Below are 22,068 nucleotides of genomic sequence, written 5' to 3'. Positions count from 1 at the left end.
CTTCAATGCATCCTAACTTTGTTCACACACAATGTCCGTCTAACTTGATAAAACCAGACCAGCAGCAGCACGCTTATGCCACTTTTCAAATACAAACGTTGCCTGCCTTTGACGTTTGAAATGAATAATTTCCAACATTACTTCCTTGGACCCAATATGGAGCTTAGTAAGAAAGATATACTTGGACACAGGTCGCAAAGAAGACAGAGACAGAGACAGACAGAGAGAGACACAGAGAGAGAGCAGTTTTTTACCTTTCACAGTTCCCCTCGTGGGATAAGTGCATGCTGGAACTTGTGGTGAAAATATAAAATGGTCTCCAAACCCAGTGGGCAGGTAAGTATTTAGACTTGTACAGCCAAGCCAAAAGTGCATTTTAAAAGATCGTAGCCAAGGAACGTCCAGTTTGCCAGTCTTTAACATAAAGGCTGCATGGGTACAAACCGTGAAAATACACGGTGGTGCAGATGCTTCATGTCGGTTCACAACGTCCTCTCAAAGCGGTCATAAGCATCCTGGCACTCTTGCTGGTGGTGCAACTAGCAGAAAGACCACGCTGCCAAACATACACAGAGTTCCTTCCCAAGAGAAGAAAGAGCCGCACGCACGTTCTGGCATCAGCAATCCTTTTATTTCTGGCTGTAACAACCCGACGCGTTTCGGTCTATTAAGACCTTGTTCACAGTTGACGATAATTCCTTCACACAGTCCAATTTATCCAATATTGCAGTTTTTTACCTTTGATAGTTTCCCTCGTTGGATAAATGCATGCTGGAACTTGTGGTGAGAATATAAAATGTTCTCAAACCCCAGTGGGGAGGTAAGTATTTAGTCTTGTACAGCCAAGCCAAAGTGCATTTTAAAAGATCGTAGCCAAGGAGCGTCCCGTTTGCCCGTCTTTAACATACATGCTGCGTGTGTCTATATATATTCAGTACTCACTAATACACTTTAATACTAATTTGTATATACACTAGTGGTATAGGTGGACGTGGATCACAGGGAACATTTACACTCCAAACACACTTTACTGCACATTGGCTTGACAGAAAGGGCTGTTTAACTGGGTGTAGCGTACGTGTCCTGAAGATAGTAGACCAAAAAAAAGAGGGTAGGCAGTTCCCCAAGTTAAAAGAGAGGGAGGGGGGGGTGCAGACAGATGAACCAAAGTGAGTGAAAGACAAACAGGAGGGGAATCCGCCTTGTTGGAACTAGAGTCCTCACACACCCAGCAAGCTAGGTGTCAAGCTTCATAATATGGGCTCGCTCCTCGTCGGGTCAGCGGTGCAATACCCGACGGACACCCATAAAGGGGCTCTTTAGCGGAGATCTTTTGTTCCTGCCATATGGTGCTGTGGGTGTGAGGGCACTAAGGGAAAGGGGGGAGTATGTACGTGTGTGTGTGTAGATGTGCGTAAGTGGTTAAAAAAGGTTGGGTAGTCCAGAGTGGAACTTTAATAAAGTGGTAACCAACCTTACTAAAAACAAACCTAGTGGAGGCTCTCTGGCTTAAGGGTCCAGGGGAGCCAGTCTCTACTCTATATCCATGGTCAACATGTTTCATACAAAAGTGTTCTAAGCGATACAGTGCATTTCATCAGGACCTAAAGACTATCTACACTAAGTGGTGTGGGTGGAAGTGTGCCTACCCACTGAAAAATCAAGGTGCAAGTACGTAGTCCCGCCAAGGTCTACTGAAACCTAAAGGAGGGGGGTGACATAAAAAGACAGTACAAAGGTGGTCAGTTATGTCATAACGTAGTAACTCACACGGCTGGTTCATCCGTCAAAAATAAGAGACAGTAAATTATACGCTCTATATTTATAATAATACAAAAAGGTGGGAAGGACAAGTTAAAAGGAAGCCAAATGACTGGTTTAAAACACAAATGAAGTGTGAATGACAATAAGGTAAGACCTGTCTCACCCGGTAATTATGAAGCGCAAGCTCCTGTCGCTCCCCGGCGTTGGACACCTCAAAGTGGTTGTCCTGGAGAAAGGGAAACCATGGAAAGGTACCAGCAGAGTGGGAAGAAGTGGCCCACTTAGTAAGGGTGAGAAACGGGAGAGACAGGAGGCATGTTGCAGTACCCAGCGAAGTAAGGTAAGGGTACGTGGGTGCCCTGCCCAAAGGGTAGCCTGCGAGTGGCTGAACAATCGCCAAGGTGTCTGCAAAACATTGCCCGTTACAGCAGGCTAGGGTAGGTCCACTAAAAACTGACCCGGTAAGGGTGCTACGGACCAACTTAGGACGCTGCCCCTCCATTAGAGAGGACATGTGTCAAACCGTGCTCCGCTGCACACAATGTCGATGACAGTGAGAGTGCCCCCTGCAAGCATTAGTTCGGTACACAGTGGGAACTCAGTGATAGGCAAGACCACCTGCTCTGCTGTCCCGTGAGAGGTGTAGGCTCCACGGCAGTGCTACTTGTACTCTGAGACCGTACCGGCGACTCCCGCCACACTCCGACCCCGTACAAACACTCACCTGTCCTTAGTAGAACGAGCGCTGGTAAACCACACACGTGCTACGTCCAGGGAGTCCGTGCAGCCACTGGTTCGGGAAGTTGCTATTTAAATGCAGAGTGGTAACGGCGCCAACTCCCGCAAGACAGCGTACGTCTCGACTACATGGTCAAGTGGTAACAGACGGTGAGGCAAAGTGTGCATATGAGTAAAGGTTCTATAAAGAGGTTGCCATCTTGAAGTGTATGACCTAGTATTACAAAGTAACCCAGCTAAGTTGAACTGGATAAAAGGTGTGCCGGGGGGTTATATTATCGGGGGCGGGTAGAGGTATTATGTTTCTCATTATGGGGCCAGTTTGATTTATCTAAAAGAGGGAAGCTGGGAATGGTGCAGGCTGAAAGTCCGTGCACGGTATATAGATGGAAGGTGGAATGTGTTCATAAATTAACCAAAATTATACACATACCTGACGGATCTCTCTGCTGCTGCCGAACGAAGGGCGACTCTTGTGCTAACCTTGCCCAGCTGTGTCCAGACTTCTCGGAGGTCGCGCCGCTGGTGGGAGCTCTTCCGTGGTCGACGGAGTGCCTACCAGCGCGCGCTTGACCCCATTTCCATTGGCTGCCTGCACCGGGGGACTGCGAGGACCAGAAGCCTTTGCTTCTTCCAGCTGGTGCCTCTTCCCCCGGCGGTAACGCCCCCGTGCACAAACCTCGCCTTAAATTGAACCGCATCACACGCAACGCGGGACGCGCGCGAGGAGAAGCGCGAGGCGAAGCCCGGGCCAAGGGCGGGCCCGTTTCAGCCCGTTACAGACTGTGCAGGACTGGACTGGGCCACGGTATTTGTGTTTTTTCTATTCATTCTTAGACTTGTTCTGAAAAAACTGCGGGGACTTACACCCATATCCTAGTCAACAGTGAGACCAGTCTGTTTTTGCCCTATCATCCTTGTGTAGTCTGAGACGCATAGCGTCCGATCATGAGTAGAGCCACTAGAAGTAAAAAGACAGATAAAACTACTGACATAACTGGACCCATTGACTTATTTTTAAACAAGGCTAATGCAGTTATCGATAATACCATCCAATTGATAGATCGACGGGTGTCACGCGAACTGGAGATTGCTAGAAAAAGATCGTCAATGGGCCCCCTGGCTCTAGCACAAACTCCAATTCACAAGGGTCCGATCACTCCCTTGTTGAATCAAGCAAGTGCACTAGTTCACACAGTTCCAAATACTGTGGACCTGTCAGCAACACAATTGTCATTAGGATCTGATTCTGTGGAGGACTTGGAAAAAACACCGGACTTACAACTCCTACACAATCAAGACATGGCATTAGAACCTAACTCCACGGGGGAAAGGGAGGGTGCCATATCCAAGAGGTCAAGCAAGGGGTTGATTATACAGGAGAGCACATCGGCTCCTCCTAACTGCGTGAATCCTTGCAACCTGAATAAGAATAGTAACAATATTGTAGTACTGCAAACCCCCCCATCCACCAATAGAGTGGTCCCTAACATGCCCCCACAGAACATTGCGCCACTGGGGAACCTAGATGCACTAGGTGCTGTAGGTGGTATACACAAACCATGCACCACATGTGTGACACTACATGACTTTCTTACAAATAGCATGGGGGAATTGTTAAAATACCATCTGAAACCCTTGGAAAAAAGTATAAGGATAATTGAAAAACAACTTGCTAAATTAAATACTCCTGCATTTACTCAGAAGTCACTGAGCACCCTAGATACGGGGGAGGGGAAAACCAAAGAGCCAAGTAAACCGGCTAAACCGGCTCAACCACTTACCTTACCAGCTGCGTGTCCAAAGCCCCGTGTACAAGATAAAGAAGTAAACACCCAGACTACTAAAAGTGTCAGACCAAACCCACAAAATACCCCTAAACCCCTAATTGTAGAGGGGAAGGGCCAATCCGATATCACCAGCGATAATGCGCAACCCACCCCAGCCCTTGTGGCTTTAAATACTCAGCTAGCTAATCTAAAGGAGACTTCACATAAATCACAAAAAACCCAGTCTCTCCAATCTCAGGGAAACAGAGGACGGGCACTAGGTTCAGGCGGCCGTTCCATCTGCCACCGGAGGTTACCCCGTACACTGTCGTCCTAACAGGGGTGTCAGAACTGCCAGATGGCTCGGATGAGCCCCGTGGTCACTAAGGAACAAAGTTCTGCAATGGTTAAGTCAAAACAGACCTATACAGCCATCGCATCATAGCAGAATAAATTCAGTCAGAAGAGTGTTTTGGATTGGGGACACGAAAAAAGCTTACAGGGTGACTGTGTTATAGTCAATTGTGACGATCCTGCCATGGTTGACTATATTTCTTCTTGGCCAGCGCTCGAAAAAAGGGGGGGGGGTTGACGTACAGCGTCTTTCCTTCTTCTATCCACCGTTAAATATTCCCAATTATGGTAATACAACTGGTTGGGATGAAGTCCAAGACTGGCCTTGGACACAGGTGGGGTACACCAATAGAAGTAGAAACAGGAACAGCAATAATCACTGGAACAGAGGCTGGGATTCTCGCCCCTGGTACCATAGCAGAGGTAACCCAAATCCTGATTATTGGGGGGGGTTCCTACAAGGAACAGATACGACTGCTTAGACATGGTCGATTGACCAATAAAGGTCACTACAGGGGTATCAGAAATCTTAGCCCCCCAATTTAAGATCCATGATGTCTCTCCCCAGGTAGAAAACACTAATCCCGTGATGATAGAGACTACATCAGATCATGACACGGGTGGTGGGAATTTGTCAGGCCAGCATCTAACAGAAAAACCTAGTAAGTCATTGAAGGAGAGTGGACTTGAGTCCACAACCGAAACCACCAGCATGCATTCACATCTGAGCACAGTAGATAAGATTAAGATTCAAATTCATAATGAGATTGGAGCCCTGCCCGTGGGCAATGTCCCACTAACTAGTCAGGAAGAATCCAGTCCACCCAATGAGGGGAAATGTTTGTTAAAAATAACATCATGGAATATTGCGGGGCTGGCTAAAAAAGTGCGGGACCAGTTATTCCTAACTTTTATGGAAAGGCAGGACATAATCTGCCTACAGGAGTGCTGGGACTTAGATGAGACCCATATCGAGGGTTTTAGCACTTTTTATGTTCCCTCGATTCAGGGCAACCGAGGTAGAGGCTCTGGGGGACTGTGTATTTTCACCTCTAACCTCTGTAATATAGAACAGAGTATGTATGAGGCAAGCGGACCAAAAGCAGGCGCAGGGAGCTTATTACAAGGCCTGTTTATTAAATCAAATGGGCGCTCCTTTTTCCTGATCAACCTTTATAACAACGCGCCAAAAGTTGAGGTTAAAACCTTAATAGCGGAGTTGGACTCACTGTTAAAGAGAGGTGGGCAGGCGGCAGACTGCTTACTTATAGCAGGGGATTTTAATTGTCACTTATGCCCCTATAGCCAAACAAAAAACTGTGGCATTTTTGACTTAAAAGGGGATCCTACTACACACTTTGAACACTCCATAGGGGGCAACCTGTTAAATCAACTCATGCATGAGTGGGATTTGGCCTTCGCAAATGAACTTTGTCAGCCACCCGTAGCGTTCCAGACAACTTTTTTTGGCCATGGGGCAGGCACTGTAATTGACTTTATTTTAGTCTCTAACAGGAATCAAGGCTGGGTGGGGGGTTTTGACACGGAGGATCTAGCAATAAGCGACCATTTTCCTATCAGCACCTCCCTTAGTCTAGGGAAATCGGGGACCCAAAAAATAAGTACTATGAATATACTTCATGGTCGTTCAGTGGCGCTGGCCAGAAAAAATGGCTACGCCATTAAATGGGCAAAAATTGAACCCACAAACTTTCTGAAAGACCTGGTACAGAAAGAATCTAGACAATTTGCCACCTGTTTGGAACCAAGTACCAACCCCGAGCTAATAATACAGGCATATGAAGGGATCAAAGCCACAATAAATGCCAAGTTAACTAAAAAATTAAAGTTAGGGGAAGACACGAGATTACATGGCTGGTTCAATCGAGCCTGTACAAAAGCACACAAAGCCCTTTTACAGGCCTTAAAGATCGTCCCTAGGGATAGCGGCCGAGTTAAGGAGGCTAGACAAGCTTATAAGCAGACCCTTCTAACCAGAAAGAAAGAACTCAAAAACGCAGCCTGGGAAGCCCTGATCAAGGCAAGCGCTCTAAAGGACAACACATCGTTCTGGAAAGAAATTAATACCCCCTTCTTTTTGGATAGGAAGGCAGACTCCCTGGAAATAGGCATATCAGAAGATGTTTGGGTTAACTATTTTACCTCCCTCTATAAGAAAGAATCACTTGCTTCGATCCCACAAGATGAGATGGATGCGGGGCAAAGGGTTCTTCTACCGTTTCAGGGAAATTTCCCACTAAAAGTAATGTTTACCCCTGTAGACGTGGAACAAGCGATTTGCCAGAGTGCTAGTTTAAAGGCCCCTGGACCTGATGGAGTCCCCATTGATTTGTTTAAAGGGAACGTAGATCTTTGGGCTCCCTTACTAGCAAATGTATTGAATGCTTACACTAAACTAGGTTTTCCCAATACATGGAATGAAGCAATAGTCATCCCAATATTTAAAAAAGGGGACAGACAAGACCCAAAATGTTATCGCCCCATCTCCCTGTTAGATAACCTAATGAAAGTAGCAGGCAGGGTGTTGCTAACCAAATTACAAACCTGGTCCAAGAGTAATGGGATACTCTCAAAATTCCAATATGGTTTTAAGTCGTGTTTGGGAACCATAGAGCAGGGTCTAAACCTGTCCCTCATAATGAATAAATATATTGGAACAAAAAAAGGGAATCAGTTCCTAACATTCGTTGATTTAACTTCGGCGTTTGATTGTTTGGATCATGGAATGCTGTGGAAAACCCTGACCACAATGGGGATAGATAAAAATATTTTAAGTTTTATCCAGGAGTTGTATAGAGATGCAGGCGCCACGGTGAGATTTGGCAAAAATGGCGAGCAAACTAGAAAATTTCCCATAGCAAAGGGTGTTCGCCAAGGCTGCATACTTGCGCCATTTCTATTCAACCTGTATATCAACGAGGTAGCAACCTTTTTGAATGATCTGGAGGTGGACTACCCCAAGATAAATGGTCTCGCAGTCCCACTATTGTTATACGCCGATGATGCGGTGATCATGGCCCGCACACAGCGGGGACTCCAAAAGGCACTAATGGGCTTTGCAACCTTCATGAGCTCTAGAGGCCTAAAAATAAACGTGGGGAAAACTTTCACGATGTCATGTACCACCAGTAAAAAAGTTCCTGATTGCAAAACCTTTGTTAATGATTCAAAGATAGCAATGTCTAAAACTTTTTCTTATTTGGGTATTATTTTTAACAATAGGGGGACATGGTCCACAGCGATTACCTCCCGGAACTTGGCCTTTGCCCGCTCAATAGGGGCGGTCAAGCAATTTGCTAAAGAACTCGGAGGGAAACCGGTAGACACACTACTTAAGATTTATGCAGCAAAATGTGTGTCTACAGCTGTCTATGGGGCGGGGATCTGGGGACTTGCAGATAGCTCTCAAATTCAAAGGGCAGAAAATGCTTTCCTGAGGTATCTTTTAGGAGTCCCGCGTTCCACATCTACTACCATATGCCACAATGAACTTGACAGATCCCATATTAGTGATCTGATAAAGATAGCGCCAGTCATGCTGTGGTACAAGATTTGGACATGCGAGGACACGACCTTCAATAGGGAAGTAATTTATGATTGCCTGCAGCAAGCTAAAGGCGCTAAGCAGCCATGGCTGGCCTATGTTAAAAAATGTTTGAATTCCATCGGCCAACCAGAATTCTTTTCAAACCCAACCTCATGTGCCCAAATGTCAAAAAAAGTATTAAAAGAGACATGCCTTGGTCTTTTGGAGGAGAGGAGATATTATCTAGATGGGAATAAGTCTACCATCGTAGCCCATCGCCAGATCCTCCATGATCATGGCCTTTATCCTTATCTGGCGCCAAGTTTTTCATGTTATCACAGAATGCTTTTAGCACGATTGAGGACGGATTCTTTTTTCAGGCTAATAACGTTCCCTGTTCCAAATGACTGGTCTGGGAAATTGATAAAATGCCCGTGTGATGGAGTAGCCACCCAGTCTAATATACATTGTATCCTTTTCTGCCAGTATTATCAGTGGGGGAGGAAAAAACACCTGCTACCATTATTAAAGCTGTGGGGTTTGAGAAGTTGTAAAACTGCCCTCCATAGATTGTATTTGCTCCAAGATGAGCTTACTATTGTAGTGGTGATAACATTTTTGTCGTTCATTATAAAATGTAGAGGAACCATGAGAAGCGATTAGAAGGCTGAGGGTTTGCATGAGTATTATTCTGTGCCTAATAACACCATATAATACATAAATATGTTATATTTACCTCAACCGTTTTACCAACCCAATGAATTAATTTTTGTACCAAACGTATTTTATGAAAAGATTTTATGGCTTTTAAGACTAGATTAATTGATTGACAAGTGTAACGAAGTGTATTTGTTGCAGTGATTTCTTTTTAATACCCAAGTTTTCTAATGTTGTGTTTTTGACTGTATTTTGTATTGTCCGCTTTTATGGTGTTTGCTAAAGACCGAATAAAGCTATCTTTGAATTGAATTGAAACCAAAATGAGGACGAAGTCCACCCCAGGTGGCGTGAGGGGGGGTCAAAAAAGTCATGGAGGGTTAACCTGCAAAGTAATTAGTTCTATCCATTGGACAGAGATATGGCAGTATCAGCTGAAGTAGAAGCCCGAGCCAAGGGAGTGTACTGACTAAACCTATGAGGTCTGAGCGAACAGTGACGTGCACTAGCCAGGGCCACTCCGAGAGGTCAGTGATCTGGTGTCATACGGGCAGAACTAAGTGAAAGGTAGCCCCAAACACTAATTATTAGCCAAGGCTACCCAGGGTATGTTGTCATTGAGGCCAATGCTGTCTGTGGCAAGACGGTGCACCCACCTCTGTTCAATTCTGAACAGGATTTGTTTCTTGATGTTCATGTGAGTCTCAAGTACCAACCACCTGAGATCGTCTCATCTGCTTTGTGTTTGAATTCCTTACAATGTGTGTACAGTTTAATAGTGGTTTTCATGCATCTCATATTTTGCTCTTATGTTCAGTAATCCGCAGCTTCACCTGTCTCATGGTCATACCTATATATTTCTTGTTGCACGGACAAGTAAGAAGGTATATGCATTGTGCTGTGTTGCAGTTTGTGTGCCTCTTGAGGTGCCAAGTAAATGTGTCAGCAAGTCGTACCTCTTTACAGACACTAGTCTGGTTGCAGACTGAAATACCCCCGCAAGGGTAGTGGCCGACCACAGGCAATAAGTCCCAGAGCGTTCTCTGGACACTAGGCAACTTGGCCCTAGGTTGGTATGTACTAGTGTGTCTTTGAGGTTGGGCGTGCGTTTGAATGCAAACCTGGTATTAGGGATGTTAAGGTACCCTGTGTTCACTATACCCCAGTGTTTGTTTATAGTTTTGAGGAGTGTCGAGCTGCATGTGAAGGATGTAACACAGGTGAGTGTGTCAGTTGCCTCCTTTGCTCTACCCTGTTGCAGTGTCTCTCTGGGATGGTTTATGGCCCTCTTATAGGAGCGCTCGATCTGTGTCTTTATTTTCTTCCTAACTCTAGTGCAAGGTACTAAACATGCCAGAAAAGTAATGACTTCTATGGGGCTGTATCTGCTTTGTCCCCTTGACCATTAACCTTTATGAGCTTTGAAAGATGCAGGGAGCACGGCTGCATATACGCGAGTTTTGTAAATTAAGACTGTCTACTTAAGGCACTATACCAATTCACCAATTTCTGCATATTACCCCGAGTTCAGTGCCTGGCTATGGGCTTGCCAATCAATGGAGATCTAGCCAAACATTGGTATTCCCGCTCGGTAGTGTTGAATCGGTCCTGGGCTGAGAATGGCGGAGAAGCACAAACTGACTTATATATTCAAGAATTCAAGGCTTCATTTGCAAAACAGAGTGCAGTGACCAAAGGTTTCTCATAGGTGTCTGGCTTTTGGCAACACTCGTAGCAGAGTTAACGAGTATCACGGCTGCCTAGTCTTGATTCCATCTCCGTTTTTTATTCATCATCCTTCACTCCATGCCTCTTTATCTCACACTTCGGCTCCTTTGTATCCATGCTTTCTCCCACTGACAATGCGAGATCTTGATTTTCTTCCTCTTTTCTCCTTATTCTGCCCTTCTCGCTCTTGTGTGGATCGAAGTCTGGCAATGAAAGTTAAGTCCTCGTGCCTAAAAAAGGAGAGCTAGTGCCCACAAGCTGCTACCCTGGGGCGAAGCGATCAATGATGGTTCTGTATTCCCAAGGGGTTAGGGGCCTGATGGGCCCATTTTACCCTTGACACTGTAGATTTTTTATAATACTCCTCCTCATTCATTTCGGTCTCTCCTTCTTACTCTGGGGCAAACTCTGATGATGCAAACGAGTGCTAGTGCCCACCAACTCCAATCACTTGCACATATTAAGAAGTATGTGGCCATGCAAGATTGAGGGCAACTGCCTCTTAATCTGAAATAGTGTAAACTCTGAATTCTTTTTAAGTGCACAGAGCACCAAAAGACTCGGCAAACAAAATCTCTACAGTGATGTATACTGCAGCACATCGTGACTTAAGCAGACAAACCAGTCAGGGTTACATCACAAATTGACACTTGCTTGAGTTTCGAGATCCCAAGACACGGATTTGCTGCTTGTTCAAGTTCCCGAAGCCTAAAAGCTCTAGGGTGCCCTGAGACACATTCACTTATAGATGTAATTAGGCAGCATTCACTTTAAAAATGTACAGAAAAATGTGCAATTCGCAGTAAAACAAAAATCAGCGAACAGACACAAACAGAAAGAGATGGTTGTTCATGGTGACTTGGTTAAATGAATCCTTGTGGCAAATTTGATGTGTGGATGCATTTCATGCTAAACTATAACACAAAATGGTCAAGTAATTTAGGAAGAACAGGGTAATGTCCTTTTTTCTGTCCCTCACCACCAGTTAAAGCAAGAGTGGGGTGGTGGATAGACCAAATTTCATTGCCAACTTAGCTGAGTACGTCCACCAAACTTTCAATCCAACTTAATCCAGATCTTTTCTTCACTACACCTCAATTACACTAGTTGTTTTACCTGAAAGTACCACCTCCACCAAGTCCCCCTCCTGGATGTCCCCAGATGATCGCACCAGCTGCAGGATGTTATTCGACGTCGGATCATGCTTGAATAGAAGAATCTTCTCATAGAGACCGTAGAATCCACACTCTGGGAACTGCAGAGGAAGTAAAAGGATGGGTCAGAGATGTTTGGAACGTAAGTTTGTGAAGAGAGAAGAACGTAACAGATGATGCAGGAGACAGAACAAGAAACAGAACAGAAAGTGAAAATAGATTTAAAAAAAATAGGACAAAATAAACAAAAATAAACAAGCATTTGCAATGCAATAGGTCTCGCATTAGGAAATCTTGAGCTGTTGGTATTATAAATGACAAATTTTATATTTATGTGTTGGTTTTGAAAATAGCGAAATTAATAGCTTTGTCATTTACAATGCCAATAGTGTTAACTTTCGCAGTGACACCTATAGCATTTGTAATGCAATATGTGTAGTATTTACGTGACTTAGATGTATTGATATTACTAATAACAATGGCTTTTAATTTTTTTAATAATGAATACTTAAATAAAAGTTATTGTAATTATAATGGCAATAGCCTAAACTTTTGTAAATTACTTTTGTGAAGAATATGTTCAGTGTATTTTATTGTGATGAAAATCCAGGAACAGAAGTGAAATATTAACATCTTTTTATGACATTTGTAATAAAGCTTGAAACATTGAGAGAACATATTTGAACCAGTTATTGTTGAATGGTTGCACATATTGATGCTATGGTGGCGCATAGCGATGTTGTGGTGTCCCTGAGTGATGCTGCAGTGATGCAATAGATAGATAGAGTGAGTGCGATAAATAGAGGGAGGGCGATAGATAGATAGAGGGAGGTAGGGCGATAGATAGATAGAGGGAGGTAGGGCGATAGATAGATAGAGGGAGGGAGGGAGATAGATAGATAGATAGAGTGAGGGCGATAGATAGATAGAGTGAGGGCGATAGATAGATAGAGTGAGGGCGAGAGATAGAGTGAGGGCGAGAGATAGAGTGAGGGCGAGAGATAGAGTGAGGGCGACAGATAGAGTGAGGGCGACAGATAGAGTGAGGGCGACAGATAGAGTGAGGGCGACAGATAGAGTGAGGGCGACAGATAGAGTGAGGGCGACAGATAGAGTGAGGGCGACAGATAGAGTGAGGGCGACAGATAGAGTGAGGGCGACAGATAGAGTGAGGGCGACAGATAGAGTGAGGGCGACAGATAGAGTGAGGGCGACAGATAGAGTGAGGGCGACAGATAGAGTGAGGGCGACAGATAGAGTGAGGGCGACAGATAGAGTGAGGGCGACAGATAGAGTGAGGGCAACAGATAGAGTGAGGGCAACAGATAGAGTGAGGGCGACAGATAGAGTGAGGGTGACAGATAGATAGACGAAGGGATGAAAGAGGTAGCCGAGTGGATGACGACCAGCCGCCTGAAACTGAACTCTGACAAGACTGAGGTCCTCATCCTGGGCTCTTCACCCTCCGCCTGGGACGACTCCTGGTGGCCCCCCGCCCTGGGCACCGCACCCAAACCGACAGACCATGCATGCAACCTGGGCTTCATCCTGGACTCCTCCCTATCCATGACCAGGCAAGTCAACAACGTCTCCTCGGCGTGCTTCAACATCCTACGCATGCTAAGGAAGATCTTCTGGTGGATCCCCACCGAGACCAGGAAGACCGTCACCCAGGCCCTCGTCACCAGCCAACTGGACTACGGCAACGCCCTCTACGCCGGTACCACCGCCAAGCTCCAGAAGAGACTCCAGCGGATCCAGAACGCCTCAGCCAGACTCATCCTCGACATCCCACGAACCAGCCACATCACCGGACATCTGAGAGACCTTCACTGGCTCCCCGTCAACAAAAGAATCACCTTCCGCCTCCTCACCCACGCACACAAAGCCCTACACGACCAGGGCCCGAGCTACCTCAACAGCCGAATCAACTTCTACGCTCCCAAACGCCACCTCCGATCAGCCAACCACGCCCTCGCCGCCGTCCCCCGCATCCGAAGAGCGACTACGGGAGGAAGGTCCTTCTCCTACCTGGCCGCCAAGACCTGGAACTCCCTCCCAACCGACCTGCGCCTGACCCAAGACCACCTCTCCTTCAGGAAGAAGCTGAAGACCTGGCTGTTCGAGCAGTAGCGGCACCCATCCCCCAGCGCCTTGAGACCCTACAGGTAGGTAGCGCGCTATATAAGTGTCACTGATTGATTGATTGATTGATTGATTGATTGATAGATAGATAGATAGATAGGTAGATAGAGAGAGAGTGATGGCGATAGACAGATAGAGTGAGGGTATAATTATGTGGCGTGTAATTATGTGGTATTTAGAGTGTATGTTGCATTGAGTGCAGTGTAATTATGTGGCGTGTAATTATGTGGCACTGAGTGGTATTTGGAGTGTATGTTGCATTGAGTGCAATGTAATAATGTGGCGTGTAATTATGTGGCACTGAGTGGTATTTGGAGTGTATGTTACGTTAAGCGCACTGTAAGAATGTAGCATATAATTATGAGGCAGTGAGTGGTATTGTCTGGAGTGTATGTTGTATTTAGTAGAGTGTAAATATGTGGCATGTAATTATGTGGTACTGAGTGGTATTGTTTGGAGTGTATGTTGCATTGTGTGCAGTGTAATTATGTAGCATAATTATGTGGCAATGAGTGGTATTGTGTGGAGTGTGTTGTATTCAGTAGAGTGTAATTATTTGGCGTGTAAATATATGGCACCGAGTGGTATTCGTAGTGTATGTTGCATTAAGTCCAGTGTAATTATGTGGCGTGTAATTATGTGACACTGAGTGGTATTTGGAGTGTATGTTGCATTGAGCGCAGTGTAATTATTTAGCATATAATTATCTGACACTGAGTGGTATTGTCTGGAGTGTATTTTGTATTCAGTAGAGTCTAAATATGTGGCATGTAATTATGTGGAACTGAGTGGTATTGTTTGGAGTGTATGTTGCATTGAGTGCAGTGTAGTTATGTGGCGTGTAATTATGTGGCACTGAGTGGTATTTGGAGTGTATGTTACGTTAAGCGCACTGTAAGTATGTAGCATATAATTATGTGGCAGTGAGTGGTATTGTCTGGAGTGTATGTTGCATTTAGTAGAGTGTAAATATGTGGCATGAAATTATGTGGTATTGTTTGGAGTGTATTTTGTATTCAGTAGAGTCTAAATATGTGGCATGTAATTATGTGGCACTGAGTGGTATTGTGTGGAGTGTGTTGCATTCAGTAGAGTGTAATTATGTGGCGTGTAATTATGTGGCACTGAGTGGTATTTGGAGTGTATGTTGCATTGAGTGCAATGTAATTATGTGGAGTGTAATTATGTGACAGTGGTATTTGGAGTGTATGTTGCGTTGAGTGCAGTGTAAATATGTGGTGTGTAATTATGTGGCACTGATTGGTATTCAGAGTGTATGTTGCATTGAGTGCAGTGTAATTATGTGGCTTGTAATGTGGCACAGAGTGGTATTTGGAGTGTACGTTGCATTGAGTGCAGTGTAATTATGTGGCGTGTAATTATGTGGCACTGAGTGGTATTTGGAGTGTATGTTGCGTTGAGCACAGTGTAATTATGTAGCATATAATTATGTGGAGTGTATGTTGTATTCAGTAGAGTGTAATTGTGTGGCGTGCCATTATGTGGCACTGAGTGGTATTGTTTGGAATGTATGTTGCATTGAGTGCAGTGTAATTATGTAGCATATAATTGTGGCACTGAGTGGTATTGTGTGGAGTGTGTTGCATTCAGTAGAGTGTAATTATGTGGCGTGTAATTATGTGGCACTGAGTGGTATTTGGAGTGTATGTTGCATTGAGTGCAATGTAATTATGTGGAGTGTAATTATGTGACACAGTGGTATTTGGAGTGTATGTTGCGTTGAGTGCAGTGTAAATATGTGGTGTGTAATTATGTGGCACTGATTGGTATTCAGAGTGTATGTTGCATTGAGTGCAGTGTAATTATGTGGCTTGTAATGTGGCACAGAGTGGTATTTGGAGTGTACGTTGCATTGAGTGCAGTGTAATTATGTGGCGTGTAATTATGTGGCACTGAGTGGTATTTGGAGTGTATGTTGCGTTGAGCACAGTGTAATTATGTAGCATATAATTATGTGGAGTGTATGTTGTATTCAGTAGAGTGTAATTGTGTGGCGTGCCATTATGTGGCACTGAGTGGTATTGTTTGGAATGTATGTTGCATTGAGTGCAGTGTAATTATGTAGCATATAATTGTGGCACTGAGTGGTATTGTGTGGAGTGTGTGTTGCATTCAGTAGAGTGTAATTATGTGGCATGTAATTATGTGGCACAGAGTGGTATTTGGAATGTATGTTGCGTTGAGCGCAGTGGAATTATGTAGCATATAATTTTGTGGAGTGTATGTTGTATTCACTAGAGTGTAATTGTGTGGTGTGTAATTATATGTTGGTCTGACTTGTTACAACCATGGCAAAGCCAACTAGTCTTGTCTTTGGGAACTATTAGTTTTGCTACTGGGTTTTAGCCATGCTGCACAGTATGCATGGTGCTGTGTAGCATGGCTAAAGAATTTATAAAAAAAAATATGATACGAATGGCAGTGTCATTTTAAAGGCACGCAGATGTGCCTACAAAATCATGCCAGTGCTTTTTGTTTTTTTTTAGTTAATAAAAAGGACAAGGCACACATAAGTGAGGGCAAGTTAGACCTTTCAGTGCGTCTAAATACTAAAACACACGATACTTTAGAGACCTAATGTGTTCTAAATTTGCAAGGAGCGATGTGTTTAGCTTCATGGTGACAGGCTTGAATCCTACTGGGTCCACTTGACCATTATCCTTCAGAGGTCGGACAAACATAGTGCATTGAGTTGGGTAATTGCAAACGTCTGGTATTTAATTTAACGCCAAGACACCCGAAGCTGAACATGCGCCTTACGTTAACTGGTGCTGGGCTTTGTAAGACACGTTATTATAAAACGGGAGTCCACTGAGTTTAAGAATGCTAGAATTGTGTGCTAAAGCTGTTGTATACCAGTCTGAACAAAACGATTGCACGTGAATCTCCGATATATGAACTGCATCTAATTGGTCTGTTCGCACTTGGGGCCATTGTGTCATGCTGCCCTCCCGATATACACAAAATCAGTGGCAGATCGGCAATCGACACACTGTATGGAATGGAAGTGTGGAGAATAGGGGAGAGTGGGTAATGTAAAACAGAAACACCCATTAAAGCCAATTCTAAGCATGGGGGATGCAGGGAAGCTAATCCGTTGGATCCGTGTGTTGAAAAAAACGGGAGCGGTAGGGTGAAGATAATGCGGGCAAGAGAAAGGAATGCCATAAAGAAAATTATGCGTCTGTTTATGGGAAGTCGTAAACAAGCGCAGTTTTAAACAAGCCAGCAACAAAAAAAACGAGCGTCACCCTGCAGCCGATAATGAGTGGGAGGGCGGGGGCTGCCTGCGCATGCGCGCCACTCTGCAGTTTCGTTTTGCCGAGCGCGAAGAAGAGAAGTGCCGCATGAAGTCCCGGGTCTCAGGAGGGGGCCCGGGTGAAGACCAGCGGGGAGACTGCGGGCCCCCATGCCTATGGGGAGAGCTCAGCTTCTTGGTAGAGGAGCTCGAGTGTTCTGCGGGGCTCCCTTGGCAGATGGTGCGAGCCCGACTCCGGTAAGGTAAGGGGGGAGGGGGGCTGTGTGCTGTGTGCCGTGTGCCTGTATGTGTGTGCATGCGCGCGCCTGTGTGTGTGTGCATGCATGCAGAGGGGTGGGGGCTGGCTGTGTCTGTGTGAGCAGGGGCTGTGAGTTACTCCCCATGTCGAAAGTAGATTTGAGGGTTAAGCCCTACGCGTCCTGAGTGTTTATTTGTCTTCGAGATGAGGCATAAGGGAGATAAAAGCGTGAACATCTGCGAAATGCCACTAAACTGAAAGCAGACATGGCAGCGCCTGATAAGCATCTTCTAAAGTGCCCCTGTGATTTAACTGTTTGTATCGCAAGCAATCGGGCTCTGCAATCAAGAAACGAAACTGAAAGCACGCTTTTCACAGCTTAACAAAGCTGCTGAAAGAAACAAAAGTGCGTGCACGAGGTCAAATCCAGCAAACTCGAAAGGAAACACGCGTGGCACCCTCTTGTCCCTAATCCTCCCGAAGTTGATAAGGAATATGCTACTTACCAGTATGCATCTGTTCTTGGCATAGAGGGCTGCAGAGTGGTACATTATGAATAGATCGCCATCTGGTGTTGGGCTCGGATGATTGCACTTTGTTTTTCTCTTGGAGAGTCTTTTGTATCTTGGTGACTCCTCCCTTGGTTGGTAGTGCGCATGGGCATCGGCTCCATCCTTAGATTGTTTTGCCATAGTAGGGTTAGATGGAGTAGTATAGTAGAATACAGATGAGAGTGCCCATGTAAGTGTATCTAAATAAGATAATGTTGGAACAGACACAGGTTTCCGGGGAGGCTGGGAGGGCATGTACCACTCTGCAGCCCTCTATGCCAAGAACAGATGCATACTGGTAAGTAGCATATTCCGTTCAAGGCATATGGGCTGCAGATGGTACATTATGAATAGACTATACAGCAGTTCTCTCCCTAGCGGTGGTCGCCCGTGTCTGTTGCAACTGTCTGAAACAATGTTTTTAATACTGCTTGTCCCACTCTAGCTTGTTGTGTTGTGTGCACATCTACACAATAGTGTTTTGTGAAGGTGTGCGGTGTAACCCAGGTAGCCGCTTTGCATATGTCATCTAGTGGAATGTTTCCCAGAAATGCCATAGATGCTCCTAGTTTACGTGTAGAGTGAGCTCTAGGAGGAACAGTTAATGTTCTCTTTGCCTTTAAGTAGCATATTTGAATGCATTTTACAATCCATCTGGCAATGCCCGCTTTGGAGATGGGATTGCCTTTATGTGTGGGAGAAAACGCAACAAATAGCTGTTTTGTCTTTCTGAAAGTTTGTGTTCTTTCTATATAGTACAATATGGCCCTTCTAACATCCAGTGTATGTAGGGCTCTTTCAGCTACTGTTTGTGGTTTTGGAAAGAAAACCGGTAATTCCACTGACTGATTGATGTGGAATGCTGAAATAACCTACGGTAAGAATTTTGGGTTTGTTCTAAGAACCACTTTATTTTGGTGTAGCTGCATAAATGGTTCTTGAATCGTAAAAGCCTGCAGTTCACTTACTCTTCTAAGTGACGTGATAGCTATGAGGAAGGCCACCTTCCATGTGAGGAATTGTATTTCACACCTATGCATAGGTTCAAAGGGTGGCCCCATTAGTCTGGTAAGCACTATGTTGAGATTCCAGACTGGGGAAGGTGGTCTTCTTGGTGGAATGACTCTTTTGAGTCCTTCCATGAAAGCTTTAATTGCTGGTACTTTAAACAGTGACAGATGTTGCCTGTTTTGTAGGTACGCCGCTATGGCTGCGAGATGAACTCTGATAGAGGTATATGCTAGGTTACATTGCTGTAAGTGTAATAAATAGCAAATGATTTGTTTAGTGGATGCGTCCAGAGGGTTGATGTGCTTACTGTTACAGTGTATAGCAAACCTCTTCCATTTTGCTGCATAGCATGCTCTGGTGGTAGGACGTCTTGCTTGTTTAATGATTTCCATGCATTCTGGTGGTAAATCTAAATACCCAAACTCTATGACCTCAGGAGCCAGATCGCTAGGTTCAGTTGTTTGGGATCTGGGTGCATTATTTCTCCATGGTTCTGTGTAAGATGCATGGGTAATAACCTTAGCTTTTGATGTGGTACTTGTGAGAGTTGTAGCAGCGTGGTGAACCACGGCTGTCTTGCCCACGTGGGTGCCACTAGTATCATTGTCATTGAGTGTTGCTGCAGTTTCCGAACCAGTAATGGAATTAGTGGTAGAGGAGGGAACGCGTAAGCAAATTTGTTGGACCAATTTATCCACAGTGCATTGCCCTGGGACCTTTGGTGTGGGTACCTGGATGCGAATTCTTTGCATTTTGCGTTCTGATGATTGGCAAACAGATCTATCTCTGGTTGCCCCCATTTTTGGAAGAATGGCTGTAGTATTTGGTCGTGCAGCTCCCATTCGTGTACTTGTTCTGACTGTCTGCTTAGGATGTCTGCTATTTGATTTTGAACTCCTGGTAGGTGTTCCGCTAACAGGTAGATCTTTTGAGGAATGGCCCATCTCCATATGTCCTGTGCTAGTCTGGACAGTTGGAGAGAGTGTGTCCCCCCCTGTTTTTGAATATAATACATTGCAGTCATGTTGTCTGTTCTGATCAGGACTGCTTTGCCTGTTTTGCAGCGTGAATCTTTCTGGATTCACTATGCTGTGCATATTCCGCGGTCTTGTGGTTGGGTCCGGATTCGTAGTCTTTTCTCTCTTTTTTTTTTTTTTTGTGGCCCAGGTGGGCGTCGGCGTCACCCTTCCTTGGGTGTATTTCCGGTGACGTCGGAATGCTTCCTGCGGAAGCTCCCATCCCTGGGCGCCATCTTCAGATTCTTTTTTCCGCGGTCGGGTCTGGATCGTTCTCGTTGGGCTCCAGACATTTTTGGAGAAAGTACTGCAAAGCGAGAAGTTCGAGAAGAAATTAAAAGAAGAAGACCAAGGAAGACTTCGCAGACCATTGGCGAAGAGAGAAGGAGGAGAGAACGTCGAGAACTTCGACGATCATCGACGTCCACGCGGTCAGGGAAGCCTGAAACGCTCGAGGATGGACAACACGCCGTTCAAGTTCTGCCCGAATTGCAGACACAAGTACGCGCAGAAAGATCAGCACCCGGTGTGCAACCTTTGCCTACCGGTGGACCACAGAACCGAAGACTGCAACGCCTGCTCCGTCTTCGCCGCGAAGACCCTTCGTGTGAGGAAGAGCCAGAGGGTAGCACACGCCACCCTCGGAGGAAAAGCCCCGACGCCTTCGCTGTACGACCTGGGGATGTCCTCAGAGGAAGAGGACAACGCTGCCGCCGAACACGACAGCTTCCAAGAAGACGCCTGATAAGGTAGGAGACTCGACGTCCCACAAGAGCACGAGAGACATTGAGTCTCGAAAGAACGAGGGCCAGACCCCGAAGGCGCCGACGCAGCGACATCTGCAGTCCGCGACCGCACACAGGCCCAGCGGATCCTCAGAGAAGGAGTCCCTGGCGCCGAGAGCTGTAGAACAGCAGAAGGCTCCGAAGATCGCCTCCGAAAGGGGCCGGGCTGTTGAGCAGCAGAAGGCGCCGAAGATCGTCTCCGAAAGGGACCGATCGGCGTCGAGGGAGAAAGACCCGAAAGCTTTGACGACGTCCAAGGACCCGAAGCCAAGTTCGACGTCCAAACCTTCGACGCCGAGAGTCTCGCCGCCGAGCCAGGTGACGAAGAGAGGGGCCGAGCGTTCCGAGGCCGAGAACGCGGCCGAAAGGGAAAAGAAAAGACGGCGTTTGGAGGCCGAGATGGCGAGCATCTTGCAGCGGAAGAAGGATTTCGACGCAGAGATGAGTACCTTTACAATTCCACACAAGACCAAGCACGTGGTGCTAGATCTGGTCGAAGAGGAAGAAGAACTCGGCGACGGACATGGCCCGGCCGCCGAGATGGTCGACGACCAGGGAGATGAGGAGAATCCCTACGAGGATTACGGCTATGACGAGGAGGAGGGCAGTAGGTTGGACGCCGAGTCGGCCACCTCTGACCCCATCGAGGAGGATTACCTGGATATCGACACCGAGAGCCCGGAGGAGGCGGTCGACACATACCCCTCGAGGCCCTCGCCGCCTGACGACATCGGGGCATACAATTCGGCGATACAATCTGCCGCAGCGGCATTTAGGTTAAAGCTCGACGAGGAGAAGCAGAAAGCAGACTTCCTGCTCGAGACTTTGCTCCCAACACAGACAAGGAGCCAGTTCCTCCCAATGCTCGAGAGCGTCTTGGCTCAAGGACAAGAAGCATTCAAGGAGCCCGCAACATGCAAGGCGGTAACCCCTAGAACAGAGAAAAAATACAAACACTCCACGAAGGACCCGGCCTACATTCGAGGCGAGGTCTCCGCAGACTTCATTATCACGGCCACGGCTAGGAAGAGGGCCAACGTATCCACTACCTCGGGCCCACCACCGGATAAGGAGAGCAAGAGGATGGATCTGGTGGGCAGAAGGATCGAACGGAATGCTGCGACCCACTGGCACATGGCTAACTCCAACGCTCTTCTAAACAGGCACATGTACCAGATCATGGACGGCCTGGGGCACTTGGTGAAGGACCTACCCCAGGAGGCCAGGCAGAAGGCCGAGATGTTGGTCGAAGAGGGAAAAAATGCGGCAAATTCTTGCCTTAAGACGGCCCTGGACGGGGCAGACACCGCCAGCAGGCTGATGATGATGGG

General features: G+C 46.0%; 1 protein-coding gene across 2 annotated transcripts in view; it reads right to left on the bottom strand.

Annotated features, from left to right (window-relative positions):
* The window catches only part of PRKD2 (protein kinase D2), a 486,838-nt gene that overhangs the window by 169,927 nt on the left and 294,843 nt on the right, over positions 1-22,068 (bottom strand). For both annotated transcript variants that reach the window (XM_086938402.1, XM_086938403.1), the window contains exon 2: positions 11,674-11,812. In XM_086938402.1, coding sequence (XP_086794528.1) covers positions 11,674-11,812 — 139 coding nt within the window. The remainder of the gene's footprint in view (positions 1-11,673; positions 11,813-22,068) is intronic.

This window comes from Lissotriton vulgaris, chromosome 9, assembly GCF_964263255.1.
Source record: "Lissotriton vulgaris chromosome 9, aLisVul1.2, whole genome shotgun sequence".
NCBI lineage: Eukaryota > Metazoa > Chordata > Amphibia > Caudata > Salamandridae > Lissotriton > Lissotriton vulgaris.
The sequence above is the reverse complement of the archived record's forward strand: the minus strand, read 5'-3'. Positions and strand labels throughout refer to the sequence as shown.